Source organism: Porites lutea, chromosome 13 (genome assembly GCF_958299795.1).
Source record: "Porites lutea chromosome 13, jaPorLute2.1, whole genome shotgun sequence".
Lineage (NCBI taxonomy): Eukaryota > Metazoa > Cnidaria > Anthozoa > Scleractinia > Poritidae > Porites > Porites lutea.
The window spans coordinates 10,869,812-10,888,037 of NC_133213.1; the positions used below are offsets into that span (position 1 = coordinate 10,869,812).

General features: G+C 37.9%; 1 protein-coding gene and 1 long non-coding RNA gene across 3 annotated transcripts in view; both read right to left on the reverse strand.

Moving 5' to 3' along the window:
- Window positions 1-2,245: 2,245 nt before the first annotated feature.
- Window positions 2,246-4,676, reverse strand: LOC140923350 (uncharacterized). The gene is made up of 3 exons (XR_012164155.1): window positions 3,812-4,676; window positions 3,267-3,407; window positions 2,246-2,568 (listed from the first exon to the last, which is right to left on the reverse strand). It is a non-coding gene; the product is annotated as an uncharacterized lncRNA (long non-coding RNA).
- Window positions 4,677-6,838: 2,162 nt separating this feature from the next.
- Window positions 6,839-18,226, reverse strand: part of LOC140922844 (cAMP-dependent protein kinase type II regulatory subunit-like) — a 16,582-nt gene continuing 5,194 nt past the window's right edge. The window contains exons 1-13 of one of the 2 annotated variants that reach the window (XM_073372873.1): window positions 16,294-16,695; window positions 15,902-15,937; window positions 15,554-15,603; window positions 14,932-15,015; window positions 12,663-12,815; window positions 12,387-12,448; window positions 12,249-12,294; window positions 11,850-11,897; window positions 10,124-10,177; window positions 9,896-9,970; window positions 9,256-9,321; window positions 7,772-7,898; window positions 6,839-7,290 (exon numbers count right to left, since the gene is read on the reverse strand). In XM_073372873.1, the coding sequence (XP_073228974.1) occupies window positions 7,169-7,290; window positions 7,772-7,898; window positions 9,256-9,321; window positions 9,896-9,970; window positions 10,124-10,177; window positions 11,850-11,897; window positions 12,249-12,294; window positions 12,387-12,448; window positions 12,663-12,815; window positions 14,932-15,015; window positions 15,554-15,603; window positions 15,902-15,937; window positions 16,294-16,531 (1,161 nt within the window). In that variant the 5' untranslated portion in view covers window positions 16,532-16,695 and the 3' untranslated portion in view covers window positions 6,839-7,168. Of the gene's footprint in view, window positions 7,291-7,771; window positions 7,899-9,255; window positions 9,322-9,895; window positions 9,971-10,123; window positions 10,178-11,849; window positions 11,898-12,248; window positions 12,295-12,386; window positions 12,449-12,662; window positions 12,816-14,931; window positions 15,016-15,553; window positions 15,604-15,901; window positions 15,938-16,293; window positions 16,696-18,226 lie in introns of those variants that run through there. The other variant, XM_073372874.1, reaches the window with a different exon arrangement.

The following is an 18,226-nucleotide window of genomic DNA, read 5'->3' on the forward strand; positions in this document are numbered from 1 at the left end:
GCAAGTTTCATTAATCGCTGCAATCGTATTTTGATTGTGTTCCATGGTGTATTTTGATCGTATCACATTTATTCTTCAGCAGTAAGCATTTAATTGTCTACGATACTTAAAGCGAAGGTTGCTAGCCTTGTTCGTTTGATCATGCATGTTCTCATTAAGATTCAAAAAATTATTTGAGTTTTTTTTTTTCTATTTTATCTCCATACTCAGTTGACTGGATTACCATTATGGCATATAGTAAGCATGAACTTGGCACAATAAGGGACGGACCATTAGCAAAGTTATGGGGGGCGGGGGGAGGGGAATTTTCGAGCCGCTGGAATTTTTTTTCGTTATTAAATTCCTTGTATGAATTTTTTTCAGGCCCTTGCATGAATATTTCTTAGGGTTAATTGGCGTGCAAGAATTTTTTGTACTTCGCCCGCCTCCCCCCCCCCCCCCCCCCCCCCCATTGACTATTTTCCAATTCCCCATAATACACTCTGTCTGCGCCCCAAATTTTGCATAACTTATTGTCTTAAAATGCTCTTGGGAAAATGCAATACTCCCAAGAGCATTTAAAAACAATGGTTTATGCAAAATTTGGGGGGCAAACAGAGTGTATTATGGGGAATTGGAAAATAGAGAATAAGTTTTCTAATGATCCGTCCCTAAGCATGTATTATTAAGTGTGACGTCACGTTACCATGGTAGCCAAATTTCTTTAAGCAACGGCGACGGCGACAGTGACGAGAACGGCAAAAAAACCTCGATAGGTTTAGATTAGCAAAACAACACCTGCACGTGCATCACGCTTTTTTTGTACATTTCTTAGCTCATTTCGTTGCACGACTGCGACATGAAACTTCTCATTTCTCGGGACCGCTTTACGGAGTAGGTGAACGCAGCACAAGAAAGTTTCATTTTCTTTTTCTAAACTAGATACTTTTTCTAGGTACGGTCCTGTCGGATTAAATCCAGAACATTTCGCCAACATTTGACAAATTAAATAAAATTGAATAAGATCGATGAAGTTTGAAACGGTGCGAATTTACTTTTTAAGTGAATTTTCGGTTTGTTGTCATCCAAAAATGTCGCTACCATTATAGCAACATGACGTAACGACTTCTCCTCTCTATTTTCATATTACATTCCTATCTTCCCATAACGGCCACCCCTCCATAACGGCGACTTTCTCTGTCCCCAAGGCGGCCAATATGGAAAGGTTCGACTGTACTTAGCCTCGTTCGGGAGAAAATTTCATTGTAAAATTGCGTTTTAGACTGATTCAGTTGATTGGTTCGATGCGCATGCGACCTAAGTTCGACGTCTGATCCAAGAGACCATCTTACTTAATTTAGGTGTCAGTAAAACGCTGGGTCGGGGTTGGGGTCTCTCTTTTTTTTAAAAGAATTCTGTTTTAGGGTTAGGGTTAGGGTTGACACTAACCCTAATACAGACCCCAACCCCGACCCTGCTTCTTACTGACACCCACTTACACGGGACGAAAAAACGGATTTACCGAACGTCAAAGGTGAAGTCAAACGGGCGATAAAGGCCACCTTTGCACACCTTTGTACAACTTTGACGCGCGACAAATGTTTACCTTTGCCCGCGGTCAAAGGCGAGTCTTCAGGCGATAAAGGCCGTTTTTGTCACGCCTTTAACCCCTACCTTTGACGCGCGTCAAAGGTATATTTCATTAGCATTTGTACCCCTATCAAAGGCGTCGTCAAATATGTCTGAGATTCAGGCCAAAGGTGTGACAAAAGCGCGGCAAAGTTATGTCTGTGATTAAAGTCAAAGGCTTGTGAAAAGTGTCGTCAAATGTGTCTGAACCTCAGGTCAAATTTGTGACAAAGTTGTCGTCAAATGCGTCTGAGATTTAAGTCAAAGGTTTAACAAAGGTGTTGCCAAATACGTTTGGTTTTTTTCCTCCCCTCGCATCGCGCCTCTCGCTCGTCTCGCGCTTCGCGTGAATTCCGCGTTCGCCTCGCGCTTCGTGCGAATGCCGCGTTATTGCCTCGCTAGTCATAAGCGCTTGATATACAGGCTAGAATCCAACTTGAGATTTCAATCAAATTCAATTGCGACCTGGATACCGTTTAAAAAGGTGAACAGATAAGAGACTGAGTTCTCAATCTTGTACTTTATTGTCCTAAAACCTCATTAGATGATTAGAAAGCTGCATAATTCCGATTAAAACTTAAACGCGTAAAAATGATTTTTTAAAACCTTTTCACGATTTATTGTCTACTCATTGCAGTCTGTCAATGGACAATCATAATGACTGCCGCAAATTTTTGAAGCACTATAAATGTTCCAGATACACGCTGTTGTCACGGACGGCAACCTGCAAAATAGTTTAAAACACTTCTTTCACGTAAGCCAGTGCAAAAATCATGGTAAGTAAGAAATGTTTTTGATCAGGAGCCCATCTGTCTTGATGTCTTTGCGAAGATTTTCATTCTAGAGTGCTTTTGATTCTTGATGTAAGTGAAAGACAAACGCCATGTATCTAACTTCAATCTTCCTCTGTTGTGTGTTTCGTTCCACTGGAGACTTATCACTTTGCCTTGTTTCTTTTATCTGTGAAATAATTGTAAAAGAATATAGCAATTTGAGATAAAAAATTCAGTCATAGTGTTTTAAATAAATTTTTCGGCCCCACTCCCGTTTTACTATCGCTCCTTTTCTGCAGAAAATCCCCTTTCTCTTTACCTTTATCAAAACTTAAAGACCCGGTTAAAAATGTGTAGCGAACCTAATGCTTTTGAATGGGAACATTACATTTCGTGTACATGCATTGTCACTAAGTTCGTCTTTTGTGAAATTTGACGTTTGAATCGAGCCTTATTATCGCTTAATAAAGTCCAGGAAAATTCAATCCAAATTTCCCTCTATGCCCAAAGCTTAAAATTAAACTAAAGAATCACTTTATATTATACCTAGCCTGCATAACAAGCGTTTCCAATAGAGTTATTGCGCGAGTTAGCCCCTCCCGGCCCCTCCTTCCTCTCTTTTAATTTTGCCCTCTACAAACTTAGTCTCTTGCACAAAACTCGCGCGGAAAAGCTTGCTACGCAGGCTATTTTTAAAGTTGTTGTCCAGTCGCAATCTTAAAAGAAGGGACAGCTCGGTATGTTTGAATGATTATTATTAAATGTTGAAACATACCTAGCTGCCACTGTGGTGGCACAAAAATCAATGGAATATTTTTAAAAATTATGCAGCCTGAGCCCCATTACGTATAGAATCCAGAAAAATCAATAGAAAGAGGTACTCACGTCTGTAAAACATCCGAAGTCTTCAAATAACCACACTTCTTTGTTTGATAAACTGCACTGAATCCTGTTCAAATAAGCTTAAGTACTCGCTTCAGTACTATGCCCATTAAAGTCTGGTACAGATATTTTTATTGAAGTACACTGTCCATGAAAAAAAATATATGTAAGTCTGATATTATTTCATTACCCTGAAGTAGTTTTCGTAGTTAAGTATAACTGTTAGAAAAACCAGAGTTGGTTAATCTTGATATTAGCAGGTTCTCGCATGGAGTTTTGACTTGAATTGCATTGTGAAATATAAGCCAGCTATTACTTTTGCAGAAATGCACTAACCCTATTAAGAAAAAAGGGCTTGATCTAATGTAAACTCTACTGTGATATAGAAAAATTTTTATAGTTTACTGAACCAGATTTAACAATCTGAAAAGCTCCCAAGCACGACATACACGCTTGTTCGGAGTTGGTTTCGTAAGCTTAACACAGTTAAACAACTGAAGTTTGAAGAACAACTATTGCATGCAAACATAGAAAAGGATGACACGTACCTTTTAAACAAGTTTGTGGTCTAAACTCTATCAAAGATAAGGGTGTAAATATTTGTTAACAAAAGCTGGACTGCTTCGTACAAAAAAGCAGCTTTTGTTTTCTTCAGATCTGCGTAGTTTGTTTGTTTGCGCGGGCGGAGAGAGTTTGCAGCCGCGACAATTTCGCGCCAAAAACAGGGTGTCGTGCTTGGGTTCAGTCTTCCATCGTCCAGTTGTTGAGTCATTGTTTTGCGTCGCTGTCATTACAATGTATATTGATCGATCAAGGAGAAAATGATCCACTCACGATAAGACAAAAAAAAAATCACTTCGAAAAAGTACATATTCTAGAACATTTTCAAAAATAATTATAAAACAGCAATTACAATGATTACCCGCCCGTGTTCGGTATTGTCGTATAAATATCTTTAAAACGGTATTCAAATACAGCTTTTTAATTTCCTTTCTCAATATCAGTTTCGACATAAGTGTTTGTAGACGTAATTCATTGCATATTTGCTCTCACCTTTCAGCACCATTCAATAGTGTTGTAAAAGTGTAGCGGTCGTATTTGCCCTCATTTTTGACTAGTATCAAAGGTGTGGTCACAGCCACTACACTTTTGACTTCATCTTTGACGTGCGTCAAAGGTAAAGTCAAAGTTACCAGCATATTTGACAACGACTTTGATAAGGGTTAAAGGAATAGCAAAGCATTGATTCATTTGACTTCATCTTTGACGCGCGTCAAAGGAGAAGTCAAAGTTGTTACCAATTTGACTTCACCTTTACCGAGGTCAAAGGAGTAAGCAAAGAGGTTATATATTTGGCGACATCTTTAACGCGCGTCAAAGGTAAAGTCAAAGCCAATAGCATATTTGACTTAACTTTTGACGCGCGTCAAAAGTGCAGTAAATCCAATTTTTCGTCCCGTGTTAATTTAGGTCGACCCAGATTAGAGTTTGGTTGGTCTCCTGAAAGTTTCGACGTTTGGCCTTGGCCTTAAACCACTATGGAAAGCAATTCTAAAAAGATGCCGTTTCGGTGAGAGATGGATTCACTGGTTTTCAGTGGACGGAAGGCCGATTTGTAAAAAAATTACGCGTTTTCAAAACTATCCAGATTTCCGTGGACGCGCGAGGCCTTAGTATATAGTTCTTGACTATAACTTGGGTGTTTCTTGGTGTTGAGGAAACTATTGTTGGTTTGCTTTTGTGTTGTGATGTGGGTGTGGTTCACAGTAGTGGTATAGCGATGTTTTACTTCTTTTTTGCGGAGGAATAGGGACCTTACAATCCGATAACGGTGACGCCAATGAAAACGTTGCTGAAAAATAGACTTCGCGTCCTTTAAAACTTTTTCGCCCTTATACAAAGTCACCCAGTTACTTGAAAGGAGGAAAGTTAGATTGGAACTGAAGAGCGGGGACCGTGTCCGAGTTTAGAGAAAGTAAAATTTATCGCCTTGCGGTTCCCGTTCTAAAGTCAACTCAAAATTTGATGATTTCACGTTGTAGTGCAGGGACGGCTAAGAAATGTACAAAAAGCGTGATGCGTGTGCTGAGTTGTTGTTTTGCTCATTAAATTTAGCGCTTTTTTGACGTTCCCGTTGCCGTCGCCGTTGTAGTTTCGTAAGGTCCCTAATCTCAATAAGAGGACGGCGATGGCAGCGAAAACTTCGCGTTCTTTCAATCTTCATCGCGATTACTCCAAGTCACTATCTTTGTCAAAGGTAGGTGAACCCTCCTAAAGTTGAATTCCTAAGAACCATATCCAAGAAAGAGAAAAGAAATTTCGTCGTCGCTTGTGTACTTTCTCTGGACAACGTGAAATGAGTCGTAGTCGTGCAGTGACGACAAAGAAATGTACAAAAAAGCGTGATGCAAGTGCAAAGTTGTTGTTTTGGTTATTAAACCTATTGCTCTTTTGACGTTCTCGTTGCCGTCGCCGTCGTCGGATCCTCAGTAAAGATTTCCCTTAAGGGGGACTGCAAGTAATAGTGTAATGATTTTTTTTCTTGATTTATCCGCTCTTCTCTCATAAACGACGACTTTAGCTTTAGGCTGAAGTTTGGCCTTTTGTAAATACTGTCTTCGCTGTACTGTGTATAATCCAACTGATGAACATCTGCGAGATGGTTAGCTACAATTAGTCTGACAAGGTACTTCGCACTGCAAACTGGAATCGGGCAATCTCTGCAAACTTTCTTACAAAACATGTTCTGCATGTTAACAGTTAGACGGCTGAACACAAGTGACTCCTATTAACAACATTAATAGTCAGCTTATAAATAAGGTCAGACAGGCCAAATCCAGGCCAAAAAGGTCCAAATCAGGTTAAAAAAAGCGAATACCAGACCAGAAATGAAGAAAGTCATCCATATTCTGCGAAGAGCTTGGTGGTGGAGGGAAAACAATAGAAGTGTGGAGAAGCTAAAAAGAAAGGTTGAAAGTGAAAAATTATTACTTTTCGTGGTAGAAAGAGCAAGTTTGACTTCGTCCTCGTTATCGTGCACAATAGAAAGGCGAAATTTTCTGGGCTAAATCCGCAAGAACCGTATCTAAGTTTAGAAAAAAGAAAAAGAAACTTTTTGTGTTGTGCTCACCCACCTCATAAGGTTAAGAAAAGCGTGATGCACGTGCAAAGTTGATTTTTTGCCAATCTAACCCTATTGTTTTTTTGGCAGTTCGCTGTCGCTGTTGCAGAAACTCCCTATTGCTGTCATCCAGAAATTTTGCTACCATGGTAACGTGACGTCCCTCATAAAATAAAGACAAAAGGCTATGGCGTTAATATATTCCCTCGCAAGTTAATGAGATTCTCCCACCAAAAAAGGAGTAAAACATCCCTATACCGCTACTGTTTAGTGTCTTTTCAATCATTACGTCATTTGGTGATTGCACCTGGCCGCAACACAAAGAAATTATAAAAAAAATCTAAAGGACTTGACAAAATGAAACAGTTTTTCTGCGTAAGACATGGTGACATATCGATTTTTTTCAAATTTTCATTCCGGCTTTGCAAGATTGAAAAAAAGAAGAGGCATTCACTTTAATAAATATTTTAAGTTTTATTTACAGTTGAAGTCAGAATATTGTAATAAACATTTTCCATAAGTTTTTATTTCTCCTGTATGAAAATGATTCATTAAACAATAAATTATAACAATTTCTTGGCACAAACACTACGTTAAGCTCAACTCTGTTTATAAATAACAACGGAATCAAATGAAAGATGTAGCAATTTCTCCTTTTGTGTAAACTCTAAAACAATATGTTGGCAAATTTGAATTGTCGGAAAGTGGTAAAACATTTTATTCAACGTCTAAAAATAGACCATCTATCAACAGTCCTAACTTCGAAGATTTTCTGCGATGAACTTTATCGCAGTTCTGTATTTCCAACGCCAAGCTTTTTAAGTTGTTCTTCATAACCATCTATGTTTCGTTTCATAATGTCCATACATGGGCCAAGGAGTCGCTCAAAGGCATGAACATCAAGAACTAAAAAAAGAAAGAAACAAGAATTTCATTAGCTAGAAACTTAAGAGTAACAAAATTGTTTCACGATCTTGAACCGGGGATTTCGCTAAGAGTCAGCTCCCGGGTATTTCATTCGCTGAAAAAGACTTCGCTCTTTTAAACCAGCTTCACAACATGCGAAGAGAGAACAACAATCCCTTACCGCAAAGATTTAGGGGGAAGTCTGTTTTCACCAGGGTGGCTTAACATAATTTACAGACGTGAATCTGCCTTTTTTAATTACAAGGACCTTTCCTTACCTAGTATGGGAACAGTGATACAGTCCATAACCTACGGCATGGGACATGGTCTGACACGCGCACGATTCTTAACACCCAACGTTGTTATCAGTGATGGGGAAGGAAGAACTTTTGGGGTGGCCATTATCGAGGAGAAATAGATGTTTTCGTAGGTTAGGGAGAAAGAGACCAATTAGTGTCTACAAAATTTGCACATTCTTTACCTGCACAGACCAGATCTCCAACTGCATAAACAGAGGCGGCTCGTGGCTTGTGGGTGACCAGAGCCAGCTCACCAAAATATCCTCCTTTTGTGCATTGTGTCAACTCAACTTCTTCTGTTGGGTCATCCTTACACAAAAAGAAGGCTACTGTAAGCAGTGTTACTACTGGTTAAATGTTAAAATTACGACACAAAAATGATAAGACAACGCATAAGAACGGAGAGATATAAAATTTCTCTTCCATTCTTGAAAAATTTTGCAGGGGAGCACAGGAAACAAGTGAAATACTTTTCAACACAAGAAAAGGAATTTTGTATCTCCACGTGGCCTATAACGTTCGATTTACAACCCAAATCACCAACTGTTGGCACTCCAAAAAAGTAATAACCTTAAACACTAGAATATTCAATTAAGCTCACATGACCACTCTGAGCACCTTGTTTAACCATGTGACTATCCATTATAGAAAAACTATAACAACGGTTCAAACGAGTCACGAATTCTTCGGCATGGGAAATCAACTGGAAAATAAATATACAAGGTCACTTATTAATTATACATTGAGTGGTGGCAGAGATGTGTCATCAGAATTCTATCCTGGCAGGGGTAGAGCAAACAAGAAACAAGATCCCTCATTACTGAGTTTCTTGAAAATTAGGGGAAGTCCCACGACTCAATGAGTTGCTCTAAATGATCAAGTGAGCTATTCAAAATTATTCAAATGCAAATGATCGTTATAAAATAGTTGAGTGATTTCAGTAGCATTATTATCAACAACAATGAAATAACACCATTCACTTTTTATTGCTGCAAAAGGGCCGATTTATAGTGTAACTACAGCAACAGTAACCTTTTAACTTCTGAAGATAACAATCATGTTGATGCCTGTGAAGATATCATGTTTTCATGCAAAATCTCATTTGGAATTTCATTGGTGTTCTTAAAATCAGAGACATTTTTTCCACAGCCTGATTATGTAGACAATGAAATGTAGGCTCGGAGACCAAGGTGCAGCCTAAAATAGATTTTCCAGATTGACTTCAAGGTGTCTGGTTTATTAGATGAAGTACTGTAATCAATAACTCTTGAAGAAATTCAAAGCTTAAGACCCAACATAATTTTTTGTTTCTAGTTTTTGTGTTGTTTTGACTGTGTGTACAGTGGAACCCCGCCTTACAACCACCTAGGTAATACAGTCACTTCGTTATTACAGCCACTTTTTTTGACCACCCGGCAAAACAGCCATAAATTTTCTTGTAAAAAAACCTTGTTAAATACCGTCATCCCTTAATACGGTCAAATTTTTTTGGCCCATGGTGACTGTATAAACAGGGTTCCACTGTATAATAGAAATACTTCTAGTCTTTTTCAAGATTATGCAGTCAAATGCTTCATGCATGTTGGTGCACAAGCATCCTCCAATCCTCAATGGTAATAATTAAAAGCAGTTTGTTTTCTTGATTATGACTTGTTGCAAAACTTACTTGATTGTGTATTCTGACTGATGCCATGCCACTTTCCACAAAGTACATGCAGTCTGCATCATCTCCCTGCAAAAAAAATAGAGTTTTTTTTCTGTTTTTTTTCCTATGTAAAACTTACTTTGGAACCTCGATATACCAGGGTTTCAATAAAAGACAGATATTGATTGTCTAACACCACCTATAGGACTCCTATCTGCTGTCTTCTAAGATTTCAGGGGCAACTGGGCTGTGCTTGTTACAGCTGCTTTTTCCACCAGCTGCAACGGGTTCTGGAAAAATTTATTGAGATCCCTGCACTACCATTACCTCTAAATTTTTACACTTCTTGCATGTTTTCTGACAGTTCCTTAGAGAATTGCATGCACACCCCAGAAGTACAAATGTGTCAATAACCAATTTCTACTGTCAGCACTCTCAAACACAACAGCATGTTTAAAATGTCATGATGGCAACATGTGGAGGGTGATGTGATGCCCGTTATGAACTATGAGGGTGATGTGATTGATGCCCATTAATCTAAGCTAAGCATTTGCATTTTTCAGTGTTCTCGAGCTCATCACTCTGCCATTGATCACACAAAAGCTTTTTTCAATAGTTGTTTTCAACTGTTTCTAAAATGTTTGTAATCAATAACATTCACCTGGTTTATAACACAATCTCCATCTTTGAATTTTTTGGACATTAATGCATCAGCTAGGTTCATGCGTTCATAGTCCTGTAACAAAAATACAAAGCAGATGGAGAGTAAACAAAAATATCTTTAAGATCCTATACCAAAACAATCAAATTAAATGTTCACTCTATGCAGTGGGTTACAGTTGACATGAAATATTATTGTTTAGGGAAAGCAACAGAACAGGCACCGTACTGTAATCTCCTTTAGCATGGGAACATTTTCCAGTAAAGCTTCATGAGCCTTTCTCTGAAAACAAAACAACATAATCAATAAAAGCATGGGACTTGACATTACACACCTATTAATAATAACAGTTATCAACATGCAATACATAATCACTTTTGAATAATTTTTCAACAATACAAATTATATGGTGAATATTATTCGCGCTGTGATTGGTCATTGCCCATGATCTCATGATCTATTAGTCAGAGTACAGACAAATGGATGACGTCACAGGAAGTTGTTTTTCTTTGTTTTGTTCGACATGATGAGCGGTTTTAAAATGTTTACAAGAGTATTTCAGTGTAAGGAAGTGAAAGCCTCCAAAAAAGGTTTACAGGAGCTAGTTACAAAGAGGAACAATAGAGAAACCAAGACAAACAGAGTTCTTGACGACTTGAAAATGCCTAAACTGAAAGAGATCTTTATGACAGTTGCCACTACGTGTCATTGCTATGATAGACCTACAGTTTTGACACTGTGAAGGCAATGATAAACTTTCCAGGCAAACTGTTTATAAGTATAATAAAGAAGAAAAGAAGAAGCAGGGACGAAAAGTAGCGTTTGTGACTTTAAAATGCCTAAACTAGCACAAATCCTCGAATAGTCAAGAAGTATGAGGCAAGTATGTCAGTTTTTCTTCTCTGCTCATTGTAGAAAATGAATAGATTCCATGTTGCCCTGTATCTGTTCAGTAACAGATCACAGAGGATGTCAAAATGTGGTAAAAACATCACTGACACATTCGCCCGTGGCTCGTGTGCCTGACTTCTTGGTTTTTCGACATTTTGATATCATCTGTGATCTACAGTCAACTCCCTCTAAGACGGACACCTTTGAGACCAGCAGTAAGTGTCCATCTCAGAGAGATGTCCATCTTATAGAGAGTCAAATAAAGGGAGTAAAGAAAGGCAGGGACCAACTCTAGGTGTCTGTTTTAGGGAGGTGTCCATCTTATAGAGGTGTCTGTTAAGAGAGAGTCGACTGTATTACTGAACAGATGCATCGCAACATTGAATATGTTATTTTATATAAAAGATTTCCTGGGGATTAGCAGTGTTTGGCCCAGGTCAGATGCCAAGTTGTCATGAGCTGAACCTAAGTTTTGGCAAAAATACTGATAGTCACAAAACTGTTTTTTTTTTTCAAGGAAATAAGGGTTCACGAGCAATGAAACAATATTTCCATTGGAATTTTCTTGCCAACTTTAAAATGATTTTGGATTTTCTTTTAGGCTGAACAGTACACTGAATAATTGCACTTATTGTGGTAAGGTTCAAGGGATCTTAGCTTCTGCAGAAGTTAGACATAAAAGTTGTCTCCAATAATTATATAGAGGAAGACTAATACAACTAATACTAAGAGGATAACAGTTAATTTAACTTTATCGGTGAAAAAAAGTTCAATGAAGCATTTTGGGTGTCTTTTTTTGACAATATGCGAGGAAAAAAAAATTTAAATTAAATCGTAGAAGTCATACTCGTAGTTGTTCTTGTCCTTGAATCTAAAGGTCCTAATATTTATATAAATGATGACATCAGCATAAAATGTTAACAAGGGATCGACCTGGACAGTCACTGGCCACTGAGGTGTTAATATGTAAACAGACCTATTTCCCGCCATCATGACCTAATGCATTGCCAATCAAACAAAATTTACATGTGGTGCAAAATTTAGCACTTCAAGTTGCACCTACCTTTTTGGCTGCAGCCTTTAACAGTATCCTTCTAAATGTAACTCTGTCCTGTAAAACACAGCATTCCAGTTAATTCTTTCAAGCAGGAGATCATGTAGACCATCTGATGGGTCACCCAAACCACAACCAATTTTTTCGTTATAATTAGCTTAATATTTAATATCTTTCATATGTGGGGCCAGGAAGCCTTCTTTGTCTGGTCATTGACCCGAGACCCATCTCTTATCTTGAACACTGAAAACAAGACAGCTGTTTCTTCAAAACATTACCAAATACAATGTGTATGACTAAGAAAACACTGCACTTTATGATTTCCAAAAAAAATCCATTGCCTTATCCTTCACAAAAAAAAATTGATTGATATTAGTATAAACTAAAATTAATATTTCAGCTTCTTACCAGAGCCCAAAGTATTCCCTCAGATGTTGCAATAATGGTTGCTGCCCTACAATAAATAAATTCACAACTTTTTTTAACTTGTTAACAAAACATAGAACTTGCTGTCATGCTTATTCAAATAAATTATTATCTTAATACCTTGGAGTGTTGTACATTAATGCCAGTTCACCGAAGCTACCTTTCTCATTGTAAGCTCCTACCTAATGAGAACAACAGTTAAAGAAAACGTTAATCACTGCACTTTTAAAAAACCAGCAAACTCTGAAGTACAAAAGCCGCCTTGACAATTACGTTATTCGCTGCCATCAATCATAATTACGATCACAAGAAATGAACCTTGAAACACAGAAACACAATTAAGAAGAGTGTAGCAATTTTCTATGTTTAATAAAATAAACTTTTTTCTAAAATTACCAGTTTGTCTTGGCCATCAATTTTCACATAGATGTCATATACACCTCTATCTATGACATAGAAGTTGTCACCATCATCTCCTTGATCTATGACATGCTCCCCAGGCTGAACTTTCTTCTCAAACATGGCATCAAGAACTTGATTTAATTGTTCCTAAAGATAAATATTTTTAAAATAACTAACATAGTATGTGCACTTTGATTAGCTGAGAAGTTTGTTTACACAAGAGTATATTTATAATGTTTTCTTGTCGATGCACTGACCATGCAACCACTATGTTGAGGAACGTTTTGAGCCTAAGACCCTGAAAGGTTACTTTAAAAACCATAACTTCTAGTTTTTAAACTTGCAAATTCTATACAAACATGAACAACACTTGGCCCCTAGTGAGAATTTCTCTTTATGAGAAAGTTATTAGCAACAAAAAGCTTTTTTTGGTGTTTGCACAGCATGATTTTAATGCTCAAGGGTTTGGGAGAATTATTGAAAGCTATGCAAAACACTTAACTTCATTCTCTCAACAACCTCTCATTTTTTATATCAGGCGACACAAACATAGAAAATTTTTTCTACTAGTGCTATAAAGTAGGTTGAGTGCGATTGTCTGTGTGAACATAGTCCTGAATAGGACTGTTGGTGGCAGTGACTGATGTTTCGACAACTTTTTGAGGTAGTCATCTTCAGAGTCAAAGTGAGTTGTATCACGTCAGTTGATGGTACTAAACTCTGGCTATTGACCTGATTGGTCAATTAAGGTGTAATGTTATTGGTCATCTGTCAGTTGTCTGGCTATGAAGACTCATAATGTCATTGGTGCAATTCAATCCATCTATGCTCACAGTTAAACAGTTGTTTAATGTTAGTCAAATTTTCAGTTGTCCAGTGATTCTCTTGAAGTTGTGATAATATTGTGCGGCTTAACTGAAAAAAACCAATAACATCGCAACTTAATGGACCAATCAGGTCAATAACCAGAGTTACATACCATCAACTGACATGATACAACTCACTTTGACTCTGAAGCAGGCTTTCAGCCAGACATTGAAAACTGGCTGTCCAGAAGGCATGTTTTCTCATAAAATTATTAGAGATGAAAGAAATTTTCCTCATATTTCTTCCAAAATGGGCATCCATAGGACAGCTGGACACCCTTCTGGCTAAAACCTTGCTCTGAAGATGACTACCTCACAGGTTGCCAAAATGTCAATCACTGTCAACAATAGTCCTATTCAGGACTACATTCACCCACAAGATTATACTCAACCTACTTATGAATTGACTCCTAGATTCAAATGTTTCACAGTGTTATAAAGCACGAAAACAAAAAGGGTTAAGAATCAAGCATCAACAATGAAATGCAATTCTTTCTATGTACATGTATCAAACTTAAAGTCAATACAAGTTCTTTGTGCACTAAGCAGCTCTATTTTGCCACTACTTTGATTCTGAGTAATTTATGAGTTGAGCACTATTTTTTTGAGCTGCTACAAGGCAACTTGCACAAACATTGCCTAGTTTCACAAGCACAATAATGACCAGTTATGTTGCAGCAACTGCAATACGAAGCATAAGCACTATCTTGATTCCCCTTTTTGCAAAGTGCTGCTGCATCAAACGTGTTTCAAGTGGTGCGATTATATTATGCAATTTTTGTTTCAGCTTTTGTTGCTACAAAATGCAAGACAAGTTGTAAGAAAAATTACGCCTGTTGACTGTCGGAACAATTTCCTTCCCTAATTTCTCTGTATCTGTTTACATGATACTAAGATGAAACCTTACTGCTGTACATGTCATTCTGGAATGAGTTTATTCTTTAGAGTAAACAAAGATTCAGTTCCCAGGATAGAAAAACTTTTTATACACAAGCTTTCAATTCAAAGCTTTCAACCTTTCATGTCTTTTATTTATCTTTTTTATTCTTGCTTTCAACTGAATGAAATTCTTGTAGTGGTATGTACAACAATTTACGCTGGTGTCATTTATGTAAACTGAAAACAAGCTTCACAGTCCACAATAAAAATCACAAACCTGGATGAGTGGCACTATGGTTTTCAAGATAAGACAGTAAGGGCAAGGAAATTATTTTATACGAAAAGGGTCAAATAGTAATTTGCCATGTGAATGTACAACAACCTTCATTGTGAAACAACACTTATTCCGGAATGGAAGTCATTCTGGTACCATGTGAATAGCCCTACTTACTAGTCTCAGTACCAGCTATCTCTTCAGCAAAACAAGGCTGGATTTTTACTATCTGTTTATGACTTACAGGTTCAACATTCTTGAAAAGGAGGATATTCTTGATAGCATCATTCAGCCGCTTACGCTGTTCATCTGATTTGGGATACACAACCTAGAAAAAAAAAGAGAAATTATTGGTTGAGAAAACAACACAAAATAATCATTTTCTGCCAGTTTACATTATTAGAAATCTATTACATTAAACATCCCAGACCACAGACAATGGAGATGGATGAACAGGTCAATAAATGTCAGTTAAACTTGGAAATAATGAAGAGCAATAAATGCTTTTATCATTAAAATTTCTGAAAATATCTTGAAGTTGTTTAAATGCATTGTCTGAGGTTAAATGACAGGTCGCACAATATCAAGAACAACATGCACAAGGACACTTCTCATTCACAAAATCATTCATTTCTACGAGTCTACTGTACTATGCAATGAAAACAGAAATACAGTCCAATCATAACCAAGATTCTTTATTTTTAAGGCCACCTAGTTTGACCTTCATTCTCATGGCCATCTAAGTTATTTGCAAATTGAATAACGGAAACAAACATTGTGCTCAACTAAAGCGCAATTATGTAGATTTCTATGCATCCAATAAACAAACTAGTAAAGCTCAAAAACAAACGAAACGTATCACTAACCGGATTTTCGTCGTCTTCATCCGAGTCCGGGTTCAGTGGCTCTGCACAAACTATAAAAAGTGGAAAAATTCTAATCTTATTGAAAAGTTGTTCCCTTGAAAACGAAAGTTAAGTAACTCATTTGTCCTAAATTCCCTGGTCACTCGTTTCAATCACTGAGAAATCAAAACCTTTTGACTACAAAAACTTCTTGGTTAGTAATGAGCAGGGTGATAAATATGATTTAATGATCACAGCTGGTTGCATAAAATCATGTTTTTCACGCCTGAAGTCAAGCAAAACAAAGACAACAACAACAAAAACCAACTTAAGCTAATAATAAATACAGAAATAAAGTAACTTTCTAACCTGATTGTCTTCTTGCAAAGCGGTTTTTTGGCGGTTCTGAAATATTCCAACAAGCACAATAAATAAATGGGCATAGTTTGAGCTTTATGTCTCCAAGTGGGGGTTACATTTACGGACAAAACAAAGAAAAGTCAGTAGTGCATAGGCTTAATGCTTTGCAAATGGTAGTAACGAGTTTATGATGATATGCTCACGAAGAGACATTTTAATAACATCAAATTGCCCTGCAAACTATAACTGATGAGATCCCAAGTTGGAGTAGTTACAGACAGTGAAAGCTATAACGTGAAATAAACGCCTAAAGGTTTCTTGAACTTCTTTCGGAAAATCGAAACTAAGTCGATAGCCAAATTGAGCATGTCGGGTTATTGTACGGCCAATAATTTTTTTACCCATATCTTCTTCATCGTCTTCATCATCCGAATTTTCCTCTCCATTAACCTCTTCGCTCTGAAAACTAACACCTTTCCCTCTTCTTTTTGTTCCGTCCTTGGAGCGCTTTTCCTTTAGTTTGAGTTTCATGAAATAATTGGCAGCGAACTCCACAATATCGTCAGGTTTATCTTGCAAGACTTGCACTGTAAATTCTTGTAGCAAGTCCGTGAAGCCAGCAGGAAGTTCCAAGTCCATTTCTTCAACTACCTTGAAACTCCTGAGATGGTTACTCAATGCAAACTAGGAAGATCTACTATTTTCTAGCAGATAATTCTCATTTCTAATAACTGGCAAAAGGTTAAGGCCGCCTTGTTGTGAAGAAATACATCTGCGGAAAGATCCTGGTTACACGGTCACGGCGCCTGCGTGATACTTTGGACGTCATTCAAGCAGAGAGTCGACAGCCAATCAAAATAAAGAATTTCTATAAGCAGCCAATCATGTTTCAGTCTCTCCAGTTTGTTTGCATTGCATGCAGGGTTTCCTTGACCTCCGACGCGAAATAGACAAAACCAGTTGTAGTTGTTGTAGTATTCAAATTTCAATTAAAGTTTAAAATTGTTGCAAAAGTTCTCAATAAACTAAGAAACAAACAAACCAAACGAAAAAAACTGTACGACATAGGTAGCGATGAAAATTTGAGCACATTTTGTTCTACGATATAGGTTGTGCATTGCCTAGCAATTCTGATCCAAGTTTGCAAGTTTTCTTGCTCTGTAAAATTACTCAGGAAGACTTCTTAGCACTTTACATGAGAGACTGCAGCCTCTACATTCTTTTGGGTTTATGATTAGTAAACGCAATTTTTTTAAAAATCTGCAGGATTGTTATAATGTAATTCTATAGAGTTTTGTTTACCTAAGAGGGGCCGTACCGGTATATATAGAAAACTACACCATGTTCAGAAAGAGGTGCCTTCTTCAAGCTTCAGGTATATAAAAGAGTAGGGATTTCAATAGTCGAAGTATATGAAAGGTAAGGAAATCTCGTTCTGTGAAGAGGTCCTAAAGAGATAAAAGATGCAATTCATGCCTGTTGAGAAAAGAGAAAATGTTCTGGTTTTGAGACCTCGGAGCAGGGCCTCCCCAAGACTTCAGTTTAGTCCGCCCACCTCCCCACCCCTTCCCCGGGCACACATGTCTTAATTAATGAAGGGACTGGGAATTTCAGGGCAGTTCTCAAGGTGTAGCCTCCACATTTCTGTTGATAAGTTTGCCCGGAACACGTGCTTGAACAGGCAATCACCACAAGGCAGTAGTTGGTCGGACTCAATGTTACCCCTCTTTGAACAGAACAATCTCTATCTGAGCCGGCCCATAGATGCTGTCTGCGTTTGGGCGGAAACTATGCATCTGAAGCATCTGAAAGAGATCGTCTGAGAGTTTTTGCAACATACGGGAGAAGAATTTGTTCTAGGTGGCTTAACGCTCCCTCTGGCTAAACGTTACACCAAATCAGCTGAGGCTTGCAAGTGCAAACGAGGCGTTGGTCTCTTTGACAACATTCTAGCTCTCTCTGGCGAATCTCTGCTGTCAGTCAGCAGTCAAGTAAACGCACTTAGCCGCTTCAGGGACATCTGTGGCACTGTCATTTAGCTCTGAAGGGCGAGGGGGCCATGACATGTTGCCAAAGACATCGCGGATGTGTCGTTGAGTCTTTGTTTTGATCTTTTTCTGCCATGAGAGGTTAGAATATTTCGGGCGATTTGCAATATGAGTTTAGCTTAGGCTATATTAGCAGGGATTAGGATGAATACACGTGAGCTGCATGGCAAGTTTTCAAACTTGAGCAACTCACTAAACTCTGCCCTCTATGTTCCTGCTGACATGCTTCTTTTTGTTGATGGCTTACATTCCTTAGCTCCCAATGACCAGCTAAATACTCTCGGCA